Source organism: Aegilops tauschii, chromosome 7 (assembly GCF_002575655.3).
Source record: "Aegilops tauschii subsp. strangulata cultivar AL8/78 chromosome 7, Aet v6.0, whole genome shotgun sequence".
NCBI classification, from domain to species: Eukaryota; Viridiplantae; Streptophyta; class Magnoliopsida; order Poales; family Poaceae; genus Aegilops; species Aegilops tauschii.
This window is the reverse complement of record NC_053041.3, coordinates 35171039-35193052: the sequence shown is the minus strand read 5'-3', so window position 1 is coordinate 35193052 and position 22014 is coordinate 35171039. Positions and strand designations below refer to the sequence as shown.

The 22014-nt window shown below is 40.3% G+C and overlaps 1 protein-coding gene across 1 annotated transcript; it reads left to right on the top strand.

Moving 5' to 3' along the window:
- Positions 1 to 10743: 10743 nt before the first annotated feature.
- LOC109755090 (alcohol-forming fatty acyl-CoA reductase-like) lies at positions 10744 to 17281 on the top strand. The gene is made up of 8 exons (XM_073505274.1): positions 10744 to 11686; positions 12707 to 12807; positions 12938 to 13139; positions 13939 to 14100; positions 14237 to 14318; positions 14429 to 14695; positions 14801 to 14928; positions 16857 to 17281. The coding sequence occupies exons 1-8, from the start codon at positions 11472 to 11474 to the stop codon at positions 17011 to 17013; spliced, it is 1314 nt and encodes a 437-aa protein (XP_073361375.1). The 5' UTR covers positions 10744 to 11471; the 3' UTR covers positions 17014 to 17281.
- The last annotated feature ends 4733 nt before the right edge of the window (positions 17282 to 22014 follow it).

Here is a 22014-nt window from a genome sequence, read left to right as displayed (position 1 = left end):
ATCTAATTAATTAGTTTGGGTACAATGAACATGCATTGATTAATTATGTTTACTATATGTTGCATCTATTTGCTAACTCTTTCCTCTCATGTTGCTCAAATATATTATGTTGAATTCGCTTGATGAAGATACATCCCTAACAGGTACATAGGTCCTTGATGGCTAAGAAGTTCTATGCCATGTACATAGGGAGGGTTATGTGCGTGTACGGCGAGTGGCCAGAGTGTCAGGCCCAAGTGTCACGATTCTCGGGCGGCAGCCATAAAGGGTTCGATAGTGGACAAGAAGCAGAAGTTAGTTACTTGAGGTTCACGCTAGCGCGAGAGAGGAATCAGAACTACACGTCATGTACTGCATAATTCCATGCTTGCTCATAGTGATAACTCTTCTCTTCTATACCATGGTATAGATGGATGATGTAACATGTGTATAGGATGACGATGTAGTTGCATGTATTCGAGACATATCATAACTTTTATCGCTATTTCGAGATCGATGATGATGAGAGACATCACTTGTGTTGGATGATGATGACATGATTTGATGAGACTATTTATATGCGTGTGGTATGATGAGACTATCGTGTGTATGATATGATAGAGACTATTGTGTAAAACCTATTAAAAAACAGAGTAAATAAGTTGCCGAAAAGATACAGAAAATAATAACTGTAATGTGGGGTATGTGTGTAGCTGCAGCGCTCCCTTAGCAGTAGCGCCTGGTTAACAGGCTTGCTGCAGTTTTTTTCAGTAGCGAGGTTCTTCAAACGCGCTACTGGTAAACTCGAATAGCTGTAGCGATGGGTGAAACGAGCTACTGCTAAACGTTAGCTGTAGCGCCGTAGCTGTAGCGCGGGCCCCTGCGCTACTGCTAGGCGTTAAACCCGCACTACTGCTAGGGATGATTAGATAAAAAATATCAAGGAAAACTTTGACACATTGTGAGGTATTGCCTGGCAATTCACAATTCTGGAATTGTTGAATGAGTGTCAAGGATAATGTTTATACTTGCTGTGAAAGGGTTGTAAAATCAACTATTTGGGACGATGCTTGGTTGAGTGACAAGCCGTTCTCTCAACTATTACCTAGCTTATACAATTGAACTTCTTGTCAGAATGTTACTATTGCAAACGTATTCCAGCAGGATTTTAATTGCAATAGATTTTCGAGATGTCTATATGGGAACACTCTCCATCTGCGGAATAAATTGTTAGATATGTGTAGTCAGGTCACATTGACTGTGGAACCTGTCAAAGTTATGAAGGTTATCTATAGATGTATCATGACTCTTCATTTATGGTCATCTCTGCTAAGAGTGGAGAATCAAGACATGTTAACAAAGGTGTGTACACGATTGAAGGCTACCGCGAGGGATACTTTTATCCAACATGGGTGGGAGCATGATCTTTAGATTGGCCCCCATATGGTGTAGGCGTTCTACAAACTTTACATGGTTCTTTGTATTTTGGCGTTTTTATATTTCGTTTTGCTGTGTGGACCTTGTTTGGCTGTGTTCATCCTACTTATGCAAAGGCCAGGTGTAATGTTTAAATCTTTTAAATAATGAAGCGTGCCTTTTCGAAAAACTAAATCAGGGCTTTCTCTGTTAAATTTTTATACCGGTTTATTTTTACTACAATTGCTGTTTTCGCTTTAAGTTCTAATTGAAGGAGTTAGACGCCACTGAAACTCAAAGCTTTTGTGTGGCTAATGATCCAAATCAAGGATAATCTCTTGTTTTGGGCGGAGGAGAGTACTAGTCATCTCATGTTTACATGCTCTTTTGTTACGTTTTTCTGGAATGTGGCTTGTGGGGTGCTGGGTAACCCCAAAACGCCCAAATCTTTTTTTGATTTGTCTAAAAATTGGTGGCCAGCTTATACCGGTAGAACTATAGACGTAGTATCTATTGGTTCTGCTGCTTTATTATTTACTGTTTGCAAACAAGGAATGTTTTCAACGTGTGCTTCCAGTAAAGCCAAAAAATACGATAGTTATGTTGTGTGCATTCCTAGACCACAAACGTGTGGCCACAATTGGTTGTACTACACCGAGTTCTCATAAAACCGACAAAAAACTTATCAAAGATGATCCAGAAAATATGAATTTTTGTGACATCAAACATGATCAAACCTTTTAGAGACTTGCAGAATATCAGCCACTAATAACATTCGAGATGCTCTCACCAGAAAAAGATAACTAGTGAATGTTTTCTGCATTTTTTAGTACAAAGCTCTCTTAGGTGGAGCAGGATATCTTCAAAATAGCCCATGGTAGGGGATCTAACATTCGAAGATTGTGCAAATGTGGTTCAGATGCCTACGACTATAAGGTTTTTTACCTGTCTTGTAGTGTTATGTTACGCTGTGTTTGTGACTCCATTTTCTCAATGAAAATGGGGCTGTGTGGCCCCTCTGATAAAATAAATCAACTCGGAAGTTTGCATGTCTTTTATTTCACTGTCAGACCATTAATTAAGAATATCTACTGTTTTTCGTCATGCACCATCAGGAAACTGTAATTTTAATTAGGAATATGATATGTACATCGCGGGCATCCTCATAGATGCTGAAGTTGCCGTCCTTGATGCCGTTGCCAATGGCGAGGCTAGACACCACGTAAGCCAGCACATGGATGGTGATGTAGACCAAACTGAGAGTTGTAAATTTCCATTGAAAAGTTTTGATCTATAATTAGGATGTGGGCACAATAAAGATGGTTGATTAACCGATCTTGAATTTATTGGACTAAAGTGGCGGGTGCGGGATGTATTCAGTTGGAGAACAAGAAGAAATAAATGCAGGGAGAGGAAAAGAGAGAAAAATATATGATAAATCTGTATGCAAGATTCAAGTAAATGAGAGAAAGCTTGCCACGAAGACAAGAATGGAACAATATTCATTTGGTGAAGATGCCACCATATTCACTTGGTGAAGATGGCGTTGAATAGTAGCACCAGTAATTTTCTTTTAATCTAACCCTCTGTTCTTAAATATATGTATTTTAGACATTTGAATATGGACTACATACGGATGAATATAGGTGTATTTTAGAGGGTAGATTCACTCATTTCACGCCGTATGTAGTCCATATTAGAATCTTCAAAAAGACATATATTTAGAAACGGAAGGGGTACATAGATAGATGATGGGCAAAGCTTATTCTAGGAAAATAAATAGTAAGGAAACCAAAATAATGAAAGCATTAAGAAAAATAAATATAATATGTTTGTTGAGTGCTTTAAAACAGTCGGCAAAGCTAAAGTAATGACCCAGACTGCTCAAAATATTATTACCTCCATCCTGGTTTATTGGTTTTCTTAGTATTTCGTGCCAAATTTTGACCAGGAATTTAGTTAACAAAATATTAATGCCTATCTAAAAAACAGTATCGTTTGAAACTATGCTGAAATACGAATCAATGATATAATTTTTTGATGACATGCATTAACAGTTTGTGAGTTAAATCTGTGGTCAAATTTTGGTACAAAATACTAAGAGGACCAATAAACCAGGACAGAGGTAGTACATTCTAATGGGTTGGACCAGAATGTGTGGATCGATGATTGTGGCCCTCCTTTTCTCTGTCCCACACGCCTATCATTTCTTTTAAAAAGGATAATATATTAATAGCAAGTACTCCCTCCGTTCCTAAATATATGTCTTTTTAGATATTTCAATAAGAGACTACATAAGAAGCAAAATGAATGAATCTACACTCTAAAATATGTAGTCTCTTATTTAGATATATGTCTTTTTAGATATTTTGACGTGTACTTTGTATTGAAATATCTAAAAATATTTGTATTTAGAAACGGAGGGAGTACATACCAATTACACCTTGTCTCTGCACCAAAAAGATGCCGAAGAACATTCAGGACGCACACAGCCAAAAAATGAAAAGAGGAAAAAAGCAAATAAAAAAACCTGCCACGGTGATCAATCATCCGTAGTAGCTGCAGTCTAACCACCATCAAAGACAACACTCGGACTAGAAACAAGATTCTCTAAAAACAACTCCCCCTGAAAGGAAACAATGCAAAATGTCGTAGCTATTCATCCTCGAGAAAGACTGCATTCCAAAAAACAATGCTTTCAACAAGGCCACTACCAGACACAACCAATAAAGGTTAGACCTTAGATTTTCATCCTGGAAATCATGACTCATACTCGAACGAGAACCACCAACAAAGATGGCATCCAATGCTTCCGCCCCACTTGCGGAGGCTACTACTACAAGTCACATACTCCCTCCATTCCTCAATACTCTGCGCATTAGGCATCCCTGGCTAGACTTTCCATCTATGCACCTAGCCTTCCGGTTAAGTCCATTTATTAGCGCCTTGCTTCCTGTACCTCATCGTCTCTTCCCGAGTACAACGGCCAATCAAGACGCTGCAGTTATGACTGTGCCAGAAATTCGCCCATGCAGAGCACGCTTGTTGCGTGGTTAAAAAGTCCATCTTTTTGCATGGCTAGCTCTCCTTGGTATGCGAGCTTTGAGTTATGCAAAGAGAAAAGAACTGGGAGTACCACCAGGCTCAAAGAAACTCTCGTCTGGTCTGGACGTGAATATATTCCGAAAGCCAAGTCTAAACAAGTGCCTGTGAAGCAAATTCTTCATGGCATCCAAGACCCCGCCTTCGCCACTTGCAGGTCCTCTAATCACACCATGGCATTCTCTGCATGTGTTGATCCCTTGAAAATCCTGGTGCAGACATCATGTCCCAAGGTGTCAATAAAAAAAAGAGCTTTGCGATGGCCTGGTGAAGCTGGTTATGCTGATGTGGTGGGTGCACACGATCGGCCCCTGTCCAATCATGTGTCCAAAAAGCGCCATATACACCATTCCTTGTTTTCTTTCGAAGGAGAAGTCCGGAACTCACATGTCCAATCAAAGAGGATTGATCACAGGGGACAGTGACTTCACACGAAGACTACTAGGGACACAGCCTAGCTGATTATTTTGCGAGACATGAGATCCCAAGATAAACCATGTCTCGATGCCCACCTACGGCGAAAGGAGGAGGCCACCGCCGTCATGTCCGGGGCCGTCTCCTGGCAACAAAGGGATGCGGGCAGACCCGCAGACCGTCGATGCCATAGACAGAAAGCAACGGGTTGTGAGATTGGGGCCCACCAGGCCCATGCCGGAGTATCGAGCCCGCCAGTCGCCGATGCCAGCCACCTGCCGCCGTCGCGCCTCTGGCCACCACCATTACGCATGACTGCAGTACAAGGAGTGGGAGCGGGCGCCGACGCTGCCACGCCCGGTCACGGCCAGCAGGACCCCCCCCCCCCCCCCCGCCACGTTTCGCGGGCTTTGCCAGGCAGTGGCAGAGGGAGGGAAGGGGGTGAGGAGAGAGGGCTTCGGGCGCGGGCAGGGAAAGCCCCCGTGCAGCGCTGTCCCGCCGCACTGAGGGTCGCCACACCACTTTCCTATTTCTCCTCACCCTTTTTGAACAATGTGCTTCGCGCAGGCGCCTGACCAGTCGCGCACCTCTAAGGCCCCTATGGCATGGTCGCCGCGGCTACTCGCTCGCCTTGGTTATTGCTGCTATATGTTCTCTTTTCAATTCAGCTATATAGATTTCTCGAGTGTTGCACTCGGCAAAGCTTGTCCCTTTACCAAGGGCAACACTAGTGGTGACCCATTACTTACCGCATTTTTAGAAAGAAAAATGATAATTGTTAGCTGAGTTTCCGTTAAAGGGAACTCAGCTACACGCGGTAAATATCAGCTTCACCTATAGTATTTCTATTTTTACTATGCTCCCCTCTCCCTTCGCAATCGTACTACCTCAAGGACCTTTTACTATGCTCCCCTCTCCCTTCACCATCGTACATAACTCGGCAAACACGCAAAACTCGGCGATGAGAACCGTTCGCCCAATGCAATGGAAAAACAACTCGCCGAACATATGAAACTCAGGAAATATGAACATTGCCGAGTTCCACATTAAACGAACTCTCGGCAAAGAACTGACTGAGTAGCCCACAAGGCTGGTGGTAGTGGGGAGTATAATATACTAATATATATCATGCATATGATACTAGTGTCTCATATTTTGGTATGAGGTAAATACATCAGTGGTGTTTGAACTTGCCATGGATGTGTACTTTAGTGCCTGAACTTGCAAAATACATTAAACTGGTTTCATAACTTGGTATGGACGTGCATATACGGTTCAAATGACGTTTGTATACATCCGCGAAGCTGAGGAGGCACGCCAGCATGCCATGGGGCCCGCTGTCAGTGACAAGGATGTGTGGCCTGGTTTTTTTGGAAAAAACTCCTGGAATTATTTTCTTACAATAAGGCCCTTGGGAAGAAACTGACAAATTATAAAATAAAAATTGGGAGTATAACTAAAATATAAAGATTAAAACTGGTGTGCTGGATCGAACCAGCGATGTACCAGTCAAGTGCATGCAGCTAGCCACTCAACAACTTCATATTTACTGATATTTAATGATTCATAACCTTTATAAATATTTGGCTGAACAAAATAAATAAATAAAATTTAATAATCGAGCAAAAACAGCACCAGATATGTGACCCAAACATCAGAACAAAGCTTGTAGACCAGGCACGGATGCCACTCCAACAAATCAGTTGTCATGTATCGAAAGTACAAGAACAGTATAACAAACATAATTTTAAAATAATGCAAAAATCTTCATATCATTTTAAAAATAATTCATGTGTTATTTTAAAACATATTCGTAAAATTGAAAATCCTTATGAATGATTAAAATGTTTATATGATTCAAGTATTATTCATGTGAGGATCCGGAGTCTAATGGCGCACTAGGCTTGTTAGAAAACACACAAACTTATATATATTATAAACTTTTTAAAACAACACAACCTTTTGTTAAAGCATGAACACATTGATATACTACATAAATAGTTTACTAAAAATGTGAAATTTTAAGTTTATATGAGAATTTATTTAAATATATGAACATTTCTAAAATTACTTTAATATTTTATTACAATGCAAACATTTTTTCAAATTGTAAATTATATTCTTAATTCGTAATTTATTATGGGTATTTCTGTTAAATTACTGCATAGGTATTTTATTAACTTAAATGAACTTTTTAACGCAATTTGTTTTAAATATATGTATATTGTTTGTAACGTGATAATAATATACATATTTAAAAAAATGAAATGAAAAAGAACAAACTTGTTGAAAACTGATCCACACGGGCTGGTTATGTTATAAACCTAAATTTATCACCATTCGATGTCGTCGGTTCTAGTGATATGTGCGGCTGCTATATAGCCCCCGGTTGCACGTTCAAAGCAATGACACTTGCTTTAATAATTTTTTAAATTTATGTTGTTGAGATTTATGTTTATAAGGTGTACACCTGCACGTGTGGTTCAAACCCTGGACCAGTTTTTATCGTTAATAGATTAATAGATTTTTTTTCAATTTATCAGTTTCTCCCTGAGGGCCTTTTTGTAAGAAAAAATATTCTAGGGGATTTTCCTCAAAAAACCAGGCCACACGCCTTGTCCCTTGCATCCTGGAGTGCCTTATCAGCGTCATGGACGTATAAAAACGAGATTTGAACCGTATATGCACGTCCATGCCAAGTTATGGAACCAGTTCAATGTATTTTGCAAGTTCAGGCACCAAAGCGCACATTCATGGCAGGTTCAAGCACCAGTGATGTATTTACCTCTTTTGGTATCATAGAGGACTTCATTTATTGTCATGCATGAAAAATAGTACCACATAATTTAATATGATACGGTATCTTAATATGATACTCAACTCTCTCTTCCTGCATTTAATTACACTATTGATACATAAACTTGCAGCGAGGGTACTATTTCATACAAAAACTTGCAGATTGACTCAAGTTAGCCCCTAAACTTACTTTGTGGGAACAAACTGATACAAATTAGTCCGAAACCTGCCCGTCGGATGAGAGGCACACATCGGTCACTTCGGTTTTCGTTTCTCATCAGCCCTTTCGCCTTTCTGTTTCTCGTCGGCGACGGTGCGATGGTCGCCGCGGACGAAATCGACGCTGGATGGAGCCGCGTCCTCGCGGCATTGGTGAGTTTCCGCTTGACTACGGTATGAAATCACTTTCCTTCTTCTATGTCGGATTGTCCCACCTGTAACGGCGTCTCTTATCGCTAGGGTTTTCATCCGGTCTGATCAGTGGTATATTCACTCGCATATGGTTTTTCTGTGGTGCGTATGGTTGATAATTAGGCGTCAGTAGATGAAAGGTGTTGTTTTGTGGTATTTCCGCTCGCTTGTCATAGTTTACTGAAACCCGTGTTGGGTGTGATGTTGAGAGTTGCAGAAAGTAGTGTTCTGCTATAGTGGAGTTGCTGTTGTTTGATCATAATCTTGTGACGTGATTACTTTCATAGTTTTGTGACTGAAACAAGTGTCGTTTAAATCTTTTCACTACCACTATTTACATAACTCAGATGAAAGTCTAGAAACCTACGCCCTGCGTCGAATCCTTCTGTACACACTCTAAGAACAGGGCTACGAAAATGCCCGCAATTCTCCTTCTCAATGTCATAAAATTCAGGGCAATACTCAGATGGTGGAATAAACCCATCAAAATGATACTCAGTGGCCATTTGCATTTGATTGTGCAAAAATTGTTGAGTTCTACTCACAAAGTCACATACTGTAGGACACGAGAAATTACGAATAGAAAAGCACCTCCGGATTTTTTTGGGCCGAAATGAAGCTTAGATGTCACCCGCCATTCTTCAGTACAACCGTCGCCCAGGCCGCCGTCGGGACCGACATTGCCACCGCCGTCGGGACCGACATTGCCACCGCCGTCGCCCATGGGCCATGCGCCCACGAGGAGACTATCCGCCGACGACGACGCCCCGTCACGGCGAGCCACCTTCTTCCGTCCTTGCCGCGGCCGTTGCCACTGTCAAGGGTTAGGGATTTGGCTTGAGAGGAAGGCTGCCTCGGTCGAGTGTGAATTTGTGGGAAGAACAGAGAAGAACTGCTAGGGATTTGGCTGGTGCGTGGTGAACAGAGAGGCTGGCTAGGCTACTCGGGGATCTATTTACATCATACAGCGGGGGGTTCCTGTAAATTAACCTGGATGCGGGCCAAGTTCCTAGAGCCGACGTGGCAGGTTTCAACTAATTTGTATCAATTTGCTCCCGTAAAGCAAGTTTATGGGCTAATTTGAGTCATTTTATAAGTTTTTGTATGAGATTGTACCCGCGCTGCAAGTTTATGTACCAATAGTGTAATTAACTCAAAATTAGTTGGTGTGTATGATACTACTACGGGCAGCCTAAGGAACAGACGATATCTCTATGACGGAGGGGCTTCTTATTGGATAATTACTACTGGTAAACGGCCAAGTGCCTTGACAAACAGCCGTGCCACGCAATTATTGAACACCCATACTTGACAAAGACCAGCAGCACAGTTATTAGGCACCTCTCCAACCGTGCACCCAAGCAAAATATGCCAGACAGCCTAGAACTATGACATTCACCGGTCCAGAGGACGCATTCATTCACTCACTCATTTCAATTGTGACATGTACTTGTCTCATGTGTGAGTACAGCTGAAAGCCCATCCAATCCAGCTTGCCTCTCGATCCGCTATAAGTAGCAACCATGCGTCCACATGACCCAAACTACCCACAGCGCAAGTGAAGTCCATGACCCGCTTGACTCCACTGATCTAGCTTGCATGATAGACCACTCTCTTCCGCATATATTCAGATTCATTGATCTACAACCACATAGAAATTTCATCCATATAATACAGTAGCTCACAATGGACGCCACAGCGGTTGTTGGGTGCTTCCGGGACAGGACCATACTCGTCACTGGCTCAACTGGTTTCCTCGGGAAATGTATGCAAATACCACATATTCTCGTGTACATATATCCATATACATTTTACAATTACAATATATACATCTACACAGTGTTGGTGGAGAAGATATTGAGGGTTCAGCCGAACGTGAAGAAGCTCTACCTGGTGGTGCGCGCGTCGGATGCCGCCTCTGCGGAGCAGCGTATCCTGTCCCAGGTAAAGTATAAACGTCCCATAGCTTTTTATTTCCACAGCTTCACATGTCGTGCTACGAATAGGTCTAAACTTAATAGGAGGCACTAGCCAGCAACCACTGCACCGGGCGGCTAGAGTATTGATAATCAGAAATACATGAGAAAATCAAAGGTATTTTACGTGATGATTAAATTTCTGATGAAACGTGTAATTTATTATCTTGTATAGTCTTAGGTCAATGAGAATATGCTTTAAAAAGGCTTCTGTTTAGGCAGAATTGGAACGCTATGTACTACTGAATCATATCTGATTGAAAAGCTATATGATAAGCCACAAACAGGAATTTTCCCACGACAGAAAACATAATTAAATTGTAGCAACATTATTAAGTTGATGAGTTTTCTCTCTCTAAAATAGACTGCAAAAGCAACCATCGGGAGAACTTGTAAGAATTCTAATTTTCTAAAATCCTACAAAAAAAGAAGAAGTCTTTGTATTGGTTAGCAACAAAGTTGCATCAGCGTATTTTCTTGCATTTGTCAGTAACAATAAGTGTACGAAAATTCTTTTTAAAATTGTAGGGTAATAAATATATGTTCCCTATGAATATCTAAATGTTGAATGCACGTAAAATCTTGCTAAAATGATGAAAATTTTAGATATTTTATTCTGGATGAATTTGATTTCCAGCTACTTGCACTTTGTGAACTGTACACTCACCAACATATATGGGCTCTTGGTATACAGACTGCCTGCATAAGTAAGTTTTTTTTGGCGAATAAGTGAGATCCTTATTGACACACATGATCTATACATATGACATATTTTTCATTTAATTGTTAGCATGAGAGTTATGGATTTTGTTATGTTTTTTAATGGTCTTATACTAGTACATTTTTCATTCTGTATATGTATGCACACAGGTAGGGGCAATCCCACAAGCAAATAAGAGCTCATTTACCAATGCATTCTGCAAAAAACCTCCCTACGTGGAACAAATGCATGTGACTATAAATCAATTTTGACAAGTTTCCCAATAATAGATATATGGACCATAATTCTTAGTGATTCAGTTGACGTTGCGTACTCAATATATAATTCCAGAAGCAGCAGACCAGGGGCATAGTCGGTTCGGTTTATAGTATGCTCGTTCTTTCGTCCTATCTCCACAACGCACCTCCATTTCTTGTTTTGTTTTTTTGTTTTATCGGTTTTTGTTAAAAACCATCTCAACCAACACACGTCTTAAAAAACATATTTTATTTGAATAGTCAATTTTTACATGTTTAATTGACAGTGAAAGTCCATTTTTGATATATAATAACATTAGCAATCAAATAACAAATAACTCACAGTTACTGTGCAAAATGTTCCTCACACTCTTTAAATCCTTGTAGCGCTGCAAGTTCATATTTTTGTCTTGTTATCTGATGTGCTGGCAGGTTCTGGGGAAGGATCTGTTCAACACCATGCGAGAAAAGCATGGGCTAGCTGGCTTCGAGGAGCTCATCCAAGAGAAGATAGTTCCTCTCGCAGGAGACATTGGGATTCAAAACTTTGGGCTCGATAGGTCGACAGTTGACGACCTTTGTGAGGAGATCGATGTTATCATCCATGGGGCAGCAACAACGAGCTTCTATGAACGGTACAATAATTATTATATCCATTCTCTGCAAAGTGCACGTGAAATTGTTTTTATAGTAAAAAATATTTGCCTGACAAATGGAGATTCCTTTTGAACACTGAACTATAGAACAATCGTTCTACGGTATTTAACTGTAGAATTTTCATCACAAGCACTTCTCAATTTTTATATTTGTTACTTATTAATAATTTTAGTTAGGACCATGTCATTGTCCAGTACTGGTTAGTAAGAAGAGTAAATGGAATCTAGTAAGTACACCCATCATTTCTATCTGCATCTGTCCAGCCATTATTAATTAACAGGTCGCTTATTTTTCTCACAAAGATCAATAACGTTTTGCACAATCGAATAAGAATCTTCTCATATCAAAGATCCATTCTGAGAATATCTACATGTTCATGTGGTTCCTGTGTTTTTTTTATTATTGTTTTATGAATTGGTTTGCGATATTAACTACTCCCTCTGTCCCATAATGTAAGACGTTTTTTGACACTAGTGTAGTGTCAAAAAACGTCTTACATTATGGGACCAAGCGAGTAGAAAAATATTAAAAAATAAAATATTACATACCCAGACACAAAAAAGTGGATGGATGACCTACAAAAGACATACCACAGAATGAAGTCTAACCAACAAGCAATGTGAATCTACAGACTAATACACTCAGAACTTCCGAATGGAATAAGAAGCACAGAAATCCCAGAGATAATAGTGCATGGACATATTTTTACTAGCGTATATGAATATCGAGAGTCCAGATACTTGGCAGAGGTTTAATCATCCGACATGCAGCGCTGAACTTATCTTTGGGAGAACGTGCTCTACACTTTGCAAATCTTCAAATATATTCTACAGATATTCATTTCAAACTATAATGTATCTTGCTAGTAGATACTGCTTGACTCTGTAAAAAAAGACATATCAGGTTGAGGTTCTAGGAGGACAGAAGTCAAACTGTTATACTATTTAACTTTTAGTATTAATTGTTTAACATGTTCTTGAATTTTATTGCCTGTACAGGTACGATGTGGCATTAGCATCAAATGCATTAGGAGCCAAATATATATGCGAATTTGCAAAGAAGTGCAGCAATATGAAATTGTTGCTTCATCTTTCCACTGGTACGTGTATTTATTTATATATACCCAGTTTACATATGCTAGAAAATGAATATGATTGTAGATTATGGTGAGAATATATATCTTCAGCCAAGTGCAATAGCCATTTCTCTCCATTTTTTTTGTCTGTTAGCTTTTGTAGCGGGTACCCGAAAAGGACTTTTACTAGAGGAAGCACTGCAGATGGGTGAAACACTAAGGCCCGGTTACTGTTTAGACATTAAAGCTGAGTTGCGGTTAGTTGAGAAGATCAAGACTGAACTCAGAGTAGCCAATAGTGGTGGGCCAGACCAGTCATTGGAGAAAACAGCCATGAAAGAACTTGGCTTAAAGAGGTCTGGCCATCTAAATGTGTCATTTCCTTTATTTTATAAATATAAATTATGTTTTCGACATCTGTTAACCAACTTGCAACTTTGAGTGTTATTTGGCTTTAAAATTTATAACTGATGTATTCGAAAATACTTTCAACAAAAAATTGAACATATGCATTCACATGACCAATCCAAATAATATTTCTTTGTGTTAGTAATAAAATTTAGATTCATTTAACAACACTTCTCTTAAAAATCTTAGTTTCCTGATGGGTTAGTATATTACTACATCTAGTGACAAGAGATAGTAAAATATAAATCGTACCTCTTTGATAGTAATGTCGTTTCTAAGGTATTTATCATATCAAACACTGCGACCTTGAGAACACTAGTTCTGACAATTTAGATGATGAAAAACTGATATTTAAATAGTTGGTTGATTTATTATGCCACATATCATAAGAATAAAATGGTTGAAGGGGCGTCACAGGATTTCCCCAAGATTTATGGGAAAAGTTAGCTATATAATATTCTTAACCTTTCATAGCTAAGCCAGAACATTCACCAAAATTTACATGACACAAGATGAGCTCTGTCCATTTACTTACCTTGATGACATAGTTTGTTTTAGAACATATTGATGAAAAGCTATAAGAATGTAATTGTAATCAAAGGGAATATTTGATTAACAAATATCCTGATTATGATTGTAAGGTTGAGTAGACACGCTTTAACAACATTTACTCATGTGTAAGTGGAGAGAGTACATGCTATATGAAATAGCAGCTTGACACTACATATAATTTTCGCACTGCTGAAGGGCCTGCCATTTTGGATGGCCAAACGTATATACATTTACCAAAGCTATGGGCGAGATGCTACTTGCGCAGGAGAGGGGAGACCTTCCTCTCATCATTATGCGACCCGCCATGGTAACCAGCACTTTTCAAGATCCATTTCCTGGCTGGATAGAAGGGGCGAGGTATGCTCAAGATCTATATATATAACTATATATCAATGGTGTATACATAAATATTTTCCACAATAGTACTATACTACATATAAATATAGCTGGACATCCCACAATAACAACTGATTTGTTACCATTTTATATTCAGGACAATTGATGCTTTGATTGTCGCCTACACTGAGCAAGCATTCCCATGTTTCGTAGGTGATCGAAAAAACATAATGGATGCTGTGAGTAAGACATAACATCATGCATATGTACTAGTAGCAATTAACAACGTAGACATGTTAATAGACTAACCTTACTAAACTTGGAAGATAATAATAATTGGTGTTTTTAGGTTCCTGCGGACATGGTGGTAAATGCAACCCTTGTAGCCATGGCTGTTCACTGGAATGAAAAAGGATATGTCATTTACCACGTGTGCTCGGCACTCCAAAATCCATTGTCTGGTTATGTCTTAGAGGACGCATGCTGGGATTACTTCTCCAAGCATCCTCGTATACGAGAAGATGGGAAACCGCTGAAAAACAAAAGGCCATACGTGTTTAAGAGGTTCACTCTCTTCCGTGCATATCTGATAATGGTTTATAAGCTACCACTTGAGGTACATAGTCATAAGTTCTATAATTCATATTCACATGTAAATATATTTGTTTGTATTGTGAAGTGACTCATATATTTTCGCATATCTTTAATTTCGGCTAAACAGATCTTGCATGCGGTGAGCCTTTTATTCTGTGGGTTGTTTTCGCAATCTTACAATAAGTACAACCGAAGATACAATTTCTTAATCCTCTTGGTGAAGCTCTATGCACCATATGCCTTCTTCAAAGGATGGTGAGGTCCATTTTGTGCTTGTGTTTCGTAAATTATATTACTTTCAAACTTGTCATTTTGCACACTGGATGTCTCCCATCACCCTGCTTTACTATGACTAGTCTAGCTAGTTCCTATTTTACAGCTCGACCATATGCACACATAGCAAATTACTGAAGTACTTGTAGGTATGGTTCTTATTATGGTTTATGTTGCCTCTCGAGCTCGATAATCAACTCACGGAGCCATAGAAATTTTGGCGCAGCGCAATATGTTGCTGCTTTTCTATCTTTCTCTTATTTATTCATGAACAGAAAGGAAACATGATGTGGCGTCTGCACTCCTACCATCACGTGTCATCCCACAACCAAGCACACACACCCAAGACATCCTAGAAACTCGCCACAGACCACATAAACCGTGTCTCGAGGCATTAGCTAACAAAAAACCAGATAGATCGCCAACTAACCAGAAACCACTACCATGGCGTGCTAAAGCAACTAAACGACTCGTGTTCTTATTAAGCAGAGAGAGACTAGATTAAACGAACTGTTACAAAATAATTAAAGAGTATTATGATCTCATATTACACATTTATGCTAACCTCTTTATTTGATTTCCAACTCAACTTTTTTTCCGTGATAAATGACGCTTTTTATCGACTCATGGTGTTGCACCAAGTGGATACAAACACAACGAGTACAACCCTGGCATGTGCATGCATAACGATGCACATGATCATTAAGAACAAAAAATGAAATAAATTGACTTATAGGGTCACGACGAGGAGCACGAGCCACTGAAACCAAACAACAACCATTACCAACACCATTGACAACACCCGTACGATGCCTTCAGAAATGAGATTGTGCATGAAGTCTGTCATCTCCAAATACCACATGCTACGCGGGGTGGGGTGGGGGGCTATACCAATGCCAAAAGTTGACCGCCAGAATGATGCTAATGCTCAAAGCTGAACAGACCAAAAATGTGCAGTCATCCTTCCCGGTCACATCAGCCGGGGACGCCGAAGGGGAGTCAGCCATCATCGGATCAAGACGGACAAGATCAACATCTGATCAAAACAAGTGATGAGTCATCAGGCAAACAACCACAAATGGTTGCGTGCCTATTAAAAGCCACTGAGCTGGTCCGAGAAGCCTTCAACAATCGTTAAGCTTTGCGCGCGGGGGGGGGGGGGGGGGGGGGGGCTATACCAATGCCAAAAGATGACCACCAGAAGGATGCTAATGCTCAAAGCTAAACATGCTAAAAATGTGCATTCCTCCTTCCGAGTCACATCAGCTAGGAACGCGAAGGGGAGTCGGCCATTATCGGATCAAGACGGCCGAGATCAGAATCGTAACAAGACAAGCGAGGAGTCATCACCCAAACGACCACAAACAGTTGCGTGCCTCTTAAAAGCCATCAAGCGGGTCGGAGAAGCCTTCAACGATCACTAGGCTTTTTTGGATTCCATTGGAGTTCTATCAAGACGCCACTTTGCCACCAAAGCTACTAGGCATGGGGAGGCTAGATTCAGTTTCTCCCCACATGCACATATCATATCAGAGCCACGCCTCCACTAGCTGACACACCATCACGCGAGCGACAGGAGCACGCATCCTGCAGCTAGCCAACTTCATATGCTCCACGATCAAAGCACCACCACTGGCCCAATCATGCTACCGATGTAACCAGGGGGCCTGCTGGCGGTCTGAATGTGGATGCCTCACATCGCGCATAGGGTTCGGTAAGATGCGGGGCTTTAGTGTGTTTTTTCTGTGAACTATCCTGTGTTTATGAGTCAGAATGATTGTATATATCTGTGGAGATATGACGTTATTGGCTATTCATGTACATAAGATCATATGTGCATTGCAGTCTCACTTTTCTTATAGTAATGTATGTATGTTGACCGAATTTTCTTTATGTTTTCATATCTGAAGCTTTGATGACACGAACATTACAAGGTTGCTTACGGAAGTAAAGATGGATTGCAATGGTGGTAGCATATTTAATTTTGATCCCAGATCTATGGACTGGCACTCATATCTCTTGAATGTACACGTCCCAGCTGTGATAAAGTATGGCCGCAAAAATTAGGGAAATGTATAGCAAAGAATAAAATCTTTCTATCATTGAGCTAAAGGGCAACCATCTTCTGCAGCAAAAATGTATTCCCTGTTGCTAAACATTAGAGTTTGTATGAAGTGAAGCACATTTTGTATATGCCATTATATGAAGAAATATCCTAAAGACCCAAGCTTCTTATTAATGTGATATGTTGATAATGTCTGCTAGCCAGATCACTATTGTGGAAATAATGCGTGTATCCTATAGAAGAATAGATGGCAGGATTTGGCACCCTAAATTTCACCAGTAGAAAGGGTGCTAAAGTGTATCGTGTCAATATTTGGGGTGTGGAATAAACTATGTATATTTTGTTCATTTCAGTTGAACTATACCACCCTGCTAGATCAAGTTGCCTCACTAATGGAGTCGACGTCTTTACCTAATGCTGGAACATTTGCCAACTGTATTTTGTTGGGCACTCGGTATAGTCACCAGCCTAATTCGAGTGATAGGAAAAAACACATGGTAAAGGGAGAACACTAAGCATAGCTGTCGCTTTGCCGAGTACTCGACGATCTACACTGGTAATGATTCTAGTACTCGGGAAAACCATAGACATGTGCCCATGCTTCTCGCAGTTGACACGTTCACCTATGTCGAGTGTTTCTCGGCAGACACTATGCAAAGTTGTGAAGCCAAGTGTTTATCCCTAGCACTCACAACAAAAAAGGTCCTTCCTTTGTTTTGAAAATTGCAAAATATTTTAATGATAAAGAAGTATTTCAACTTTTCAGGATGTTGTATAAATTTTTATGTAAGTCTTTTTCAGTTGGACATGTAGTTAAATTTGAAGGATCTTTTGTACAAATGTTATTAAAAAAAATTCAGACATGCTTTTTATTGTTTTACAGACAGAACATAAGAATAATTCCAACATAATTCCCTTCAACCTTTCCCGCCATTTTTTTACCCCGGCTAACAGCCTCTGGGAGCTTGACTGGCTTCGTCTTCTTGAATCCGTCTCTGGCGGTGTGTCAATAGACTTCCACTCGAACCAATGGGGATTATGCATGGGCAAACATCCAATTAGACTGTCCAGTGTCACGCATGGGAAGACGTCCCATGGGTGCCACCTTGTCTGTCGCGAATTGCCCACACCCTGTGAATGTTGCCCGTGCATTGGGAGAGTGGCCCGATTTTCCTCCACCGGGTACAACGTGTTGTCTACATGCTCCTGGGCCGGGTCGGCATGTGTGATCTTTGGTTCTCATGTGCTAGTTACGCAATGCGGTCGGCCACCCATTTTACCCATGCTGCAAAACCCAAATGCAACCAAGAAGTGATCTATTTGATAAACATATTATTTGGATGCATTATCTTGTAAATAATCGTAAAAATATGAACATTGGTAGGAGAGAGGCGTTTTGGCTCCCGTGTATAAAAAAATCATTAAAATACTAAATAAATTCAAAAAGCTCCAAATTGTTTTGAGGAGAAAGATGACGGAGTGTGTGATGTCCGTGCCAAAAATTTCAGAGCATTTGAATATCTGAGTAGCCTCCAGTAAAAAGATAAATTTGGGGTCTGTGAAAAAGTTTACTGTTCATACACTGTTTGGACCTGATTTTTTTTTGCTGAGACCTACTCAGATGTCCAAATGCTTTGAAATGTGGCACGCACCTCATGCACTAAAATATCTTCTTCGCGAAAAAATTTGGAATTTTTTGAATATTTCTAGTATTTGTTTTGAATTTACTGTTCACCGGGTGCAGATGAGCCCGGGCTTATAATCGGATATTTGGATTCGCTAGGATTACTCCTAATTACATCACAAACCACACTCAGACATTAAGAGTCACTGGTGAGGTTCAGGCACAAAGACGGCCTCTACCCAGGGCTGGAAAGACCAGAACAAACCAACTATGTGATGGGACCCACAAAGAAGGTAGCCCACCTTTCATCGAACGAGCAGATGGGGACCCACGAAGACGGTAGCCCAAATTGTAGGTACCTTCTTTGATGTATTTTGGAGTTGTGTGAGTTTTTCCTGTAAAGTGTTTAGCTATCTATAAAGTTATCCACCCACACTGATGAAATTTCTGTATACCCCTTGTAACTGTGAAAAAACAAACAGTATACAATATTGGCTATTCTAATAAGGTGATGATTATTACCGGCGTGCTCGCTGAAAGCGAGCAGCACGGACAGTCGCTGCACCCACCACAGTAATGATTATTAGGACAGCGAGGGGTGGCCATGGCAAGCTAATCACCAACGTTGCCATGCCCATACTGGTTCCAGATTTGCTTACCAATAACAACAATTCACTGCCTCAGATACGGGTGGATGTGTTAGCAACACACTAGTACAGAGGTCAATTGCTCACTGATTTCAACTACAAGCCATTGATTCAGAAGATCAGGCCATGACAGGGAAGGAGAGGAGAACCAGAGGAAGAAGATACCGAAGGAGAGGAAGCCGAAGCCGTCCAGTTCCTAGCCGACTTCTCTGTGACCAATCCCTCGTATATACTCCCTCCGTTCCAAAATAGATGACTCAACTTTGTACTCCCTCCGTTTTTATTTACTCCGCATATTAGAGTTGACAGAAGTCAAACTTCGTAAAATTTGACCAAATTTATAGAAAAGAATATAAATATTTATCATAACAAATATATATGATGTGAAAGTACATTTGATAATGAATCTAATGGTGTTGATTTGTTATTGTATATTTTAATATTTTTGTCTATAAACTTTGTCAAAGTTTACAAAGTTTGATTTTGACATCCCTTGTATATATGTAGCTGCTGCCCTCGGTTGCTGAAGGGAGTACTAACTTTAGTTTTAGCATCATCCCATGTATATATGTAGCTGCTGCCCTCGGTTGCTGAAGCCCAAGCCCAGTCGATGCAGCCCATGGCCCAGCCCACGGTGATGATAGGGGCGGTTGCTGACAGGATGCCTTGGGTTCTGTTGTAAAACGCCAGTGCAAAAAGTTCAACAGTGTCTTTAGCTCCTGGTTCACTTTCAACAGCACGCTGATGTTGACTTTAGTCCTCTTTTGGTTTAATCAAATATTTAACCTGCGGGGATGATGAATATCTGCCTCATTGTCCAGCATCATGTTTCATGCTGAGTTGGCATGCTATTGGCTCGCACCGGTTTTAGCGCCTGGTTCTCTTTTGGTTTTATTTTTTGTCCAGCTTCATGTTTCATGTATGACTAGCTGCATCGTTGGAAGTCCAACATGTGCTAGAAATGAACAAAGCAAACTCATGACCCCAACTCCGATGCCCTTCTTGATTTTTGGTCTTGGTTTTGTTTGCAAGTAGTAGCAGTAGCCTGCTCTGCTCCTTCTATATGTCTCTAGCCTTGCGTGGTTGCCTTGTGCAGTTGTGCTATCGTAAATGTTGTGCTAATATTTCAGCAATGTCTACATCACTGTTTATGTCCCTTGACTTTCATTCCATATAAACAATTGTCCTGTCCTGGTCACTTGGCAATGACTACATCTCAAACCACAGATTTTTCCAAAACTGTCGACCATCGGTTAGTGTTAGAAGGGAGAGAGGAATTTGATGGAATAGTTTGTTGTATTGCTTGAGCCTCGTGGGCATATATATAGGAGTACATGATCTACCTGGAGTACAAGACAAGACAGAACAAAACCTAGGCTATCTCGTCTTTTCTAATAATCAATATACTCAACAGTCAGCAATGGCTGCTAAATAGGAGAGTGTAGATTGGCACGGCAAATATGGTTCTAGTCCCTCAAGTGTAATCATGTACAATTATGGTAAGGCGGTAAGTTGGCGTGCCTAAGTGAGCGTTGTCCCGCGTGGAGTTCTCTTGACGGAACCACCTATATATATATTTTATACTAGTTAAATGCCCGTGCGTTGTCACGGGACTTAAAAAATGTATAAACCGGTCATTGTTGTAATTCAGAAGTGCATGTCAAACATGATCGGTATTGATCGATATAACAACAACTACCAATTCTTTCTCCCGTTGCTTTCTCTATCATGTCTTTTTTTTAACGTGAAATAGTAAGAGAGACCCCTAATGTATATTCTACAAGTTAGAGGTGTGTCCTTAACTTCCTATGCCATCGTGTCTTTCACTACCTTCCTTGCATCTAGAAAAAGCGGCTTTCTCCCGGTCATTCCTCCTCTCCACATCCAGAATTCATCCATCTTTGCTCTATCATTGTCGTCAATTCAAATGTTGGTCCTTTTTCCCTAACTATCGCTTGTCCACTTCTTCAAAACATTATAAGATATATGAAATGGTGCATATGTGTCGAGAGAAATAGTGAGTTGCGACGACGACATACCAACAAAGGGACATACAATCACCAACTCCCCTTGTATATCTCGAATGGGGTAGCCACGTGTATAACCAATGTAACTTGGAACATGCATTGAACTAATATGTCTCCATCAAATATGAAGATATTTTCATGATTACGAATGCTCCAACACCCTAGTATGATCACTTTGTTGAAGCAGGGTGAGTGTTGCCTTTGTATGCATGAACAAGTATGTCCATGAGTGACAAGCCCAGGTGCTTCTCCTGGTTGACCCTCTATGGAAAAAGAGTTAGCGCAACACTGGATGAATACGTGCACACAAAATAGATTCTAAGCTCTCCACCATCATACCTGTATCCTTTCTTTAATAAAAAAAATAGTAAGGATACACAAATATGATAAGAGCACGTTGTTGGTCTACTAAATACTAAATATGGTGTTCGAGATTGACCTAATTCACAAAGGGCATCATTTCTTCAGGGAGAAGGCAAGGGCACATATCTTGCTCCGTTATTCAAATATTCACAACTAAATGTTTTTTATGGCCATCTTAATTAAAAATAGATTTTCTATCTTGCTACGCATGATCGATTTCCAAACGTGTAGAGAGAGGAACTGAACATGATTCAAGCCGCAATACACATGATGGCCCCAAAATTGGAGCATACTACTCAGAGAAAGAGGCATATAGGAGTTTATCAACATCATGATGACCAC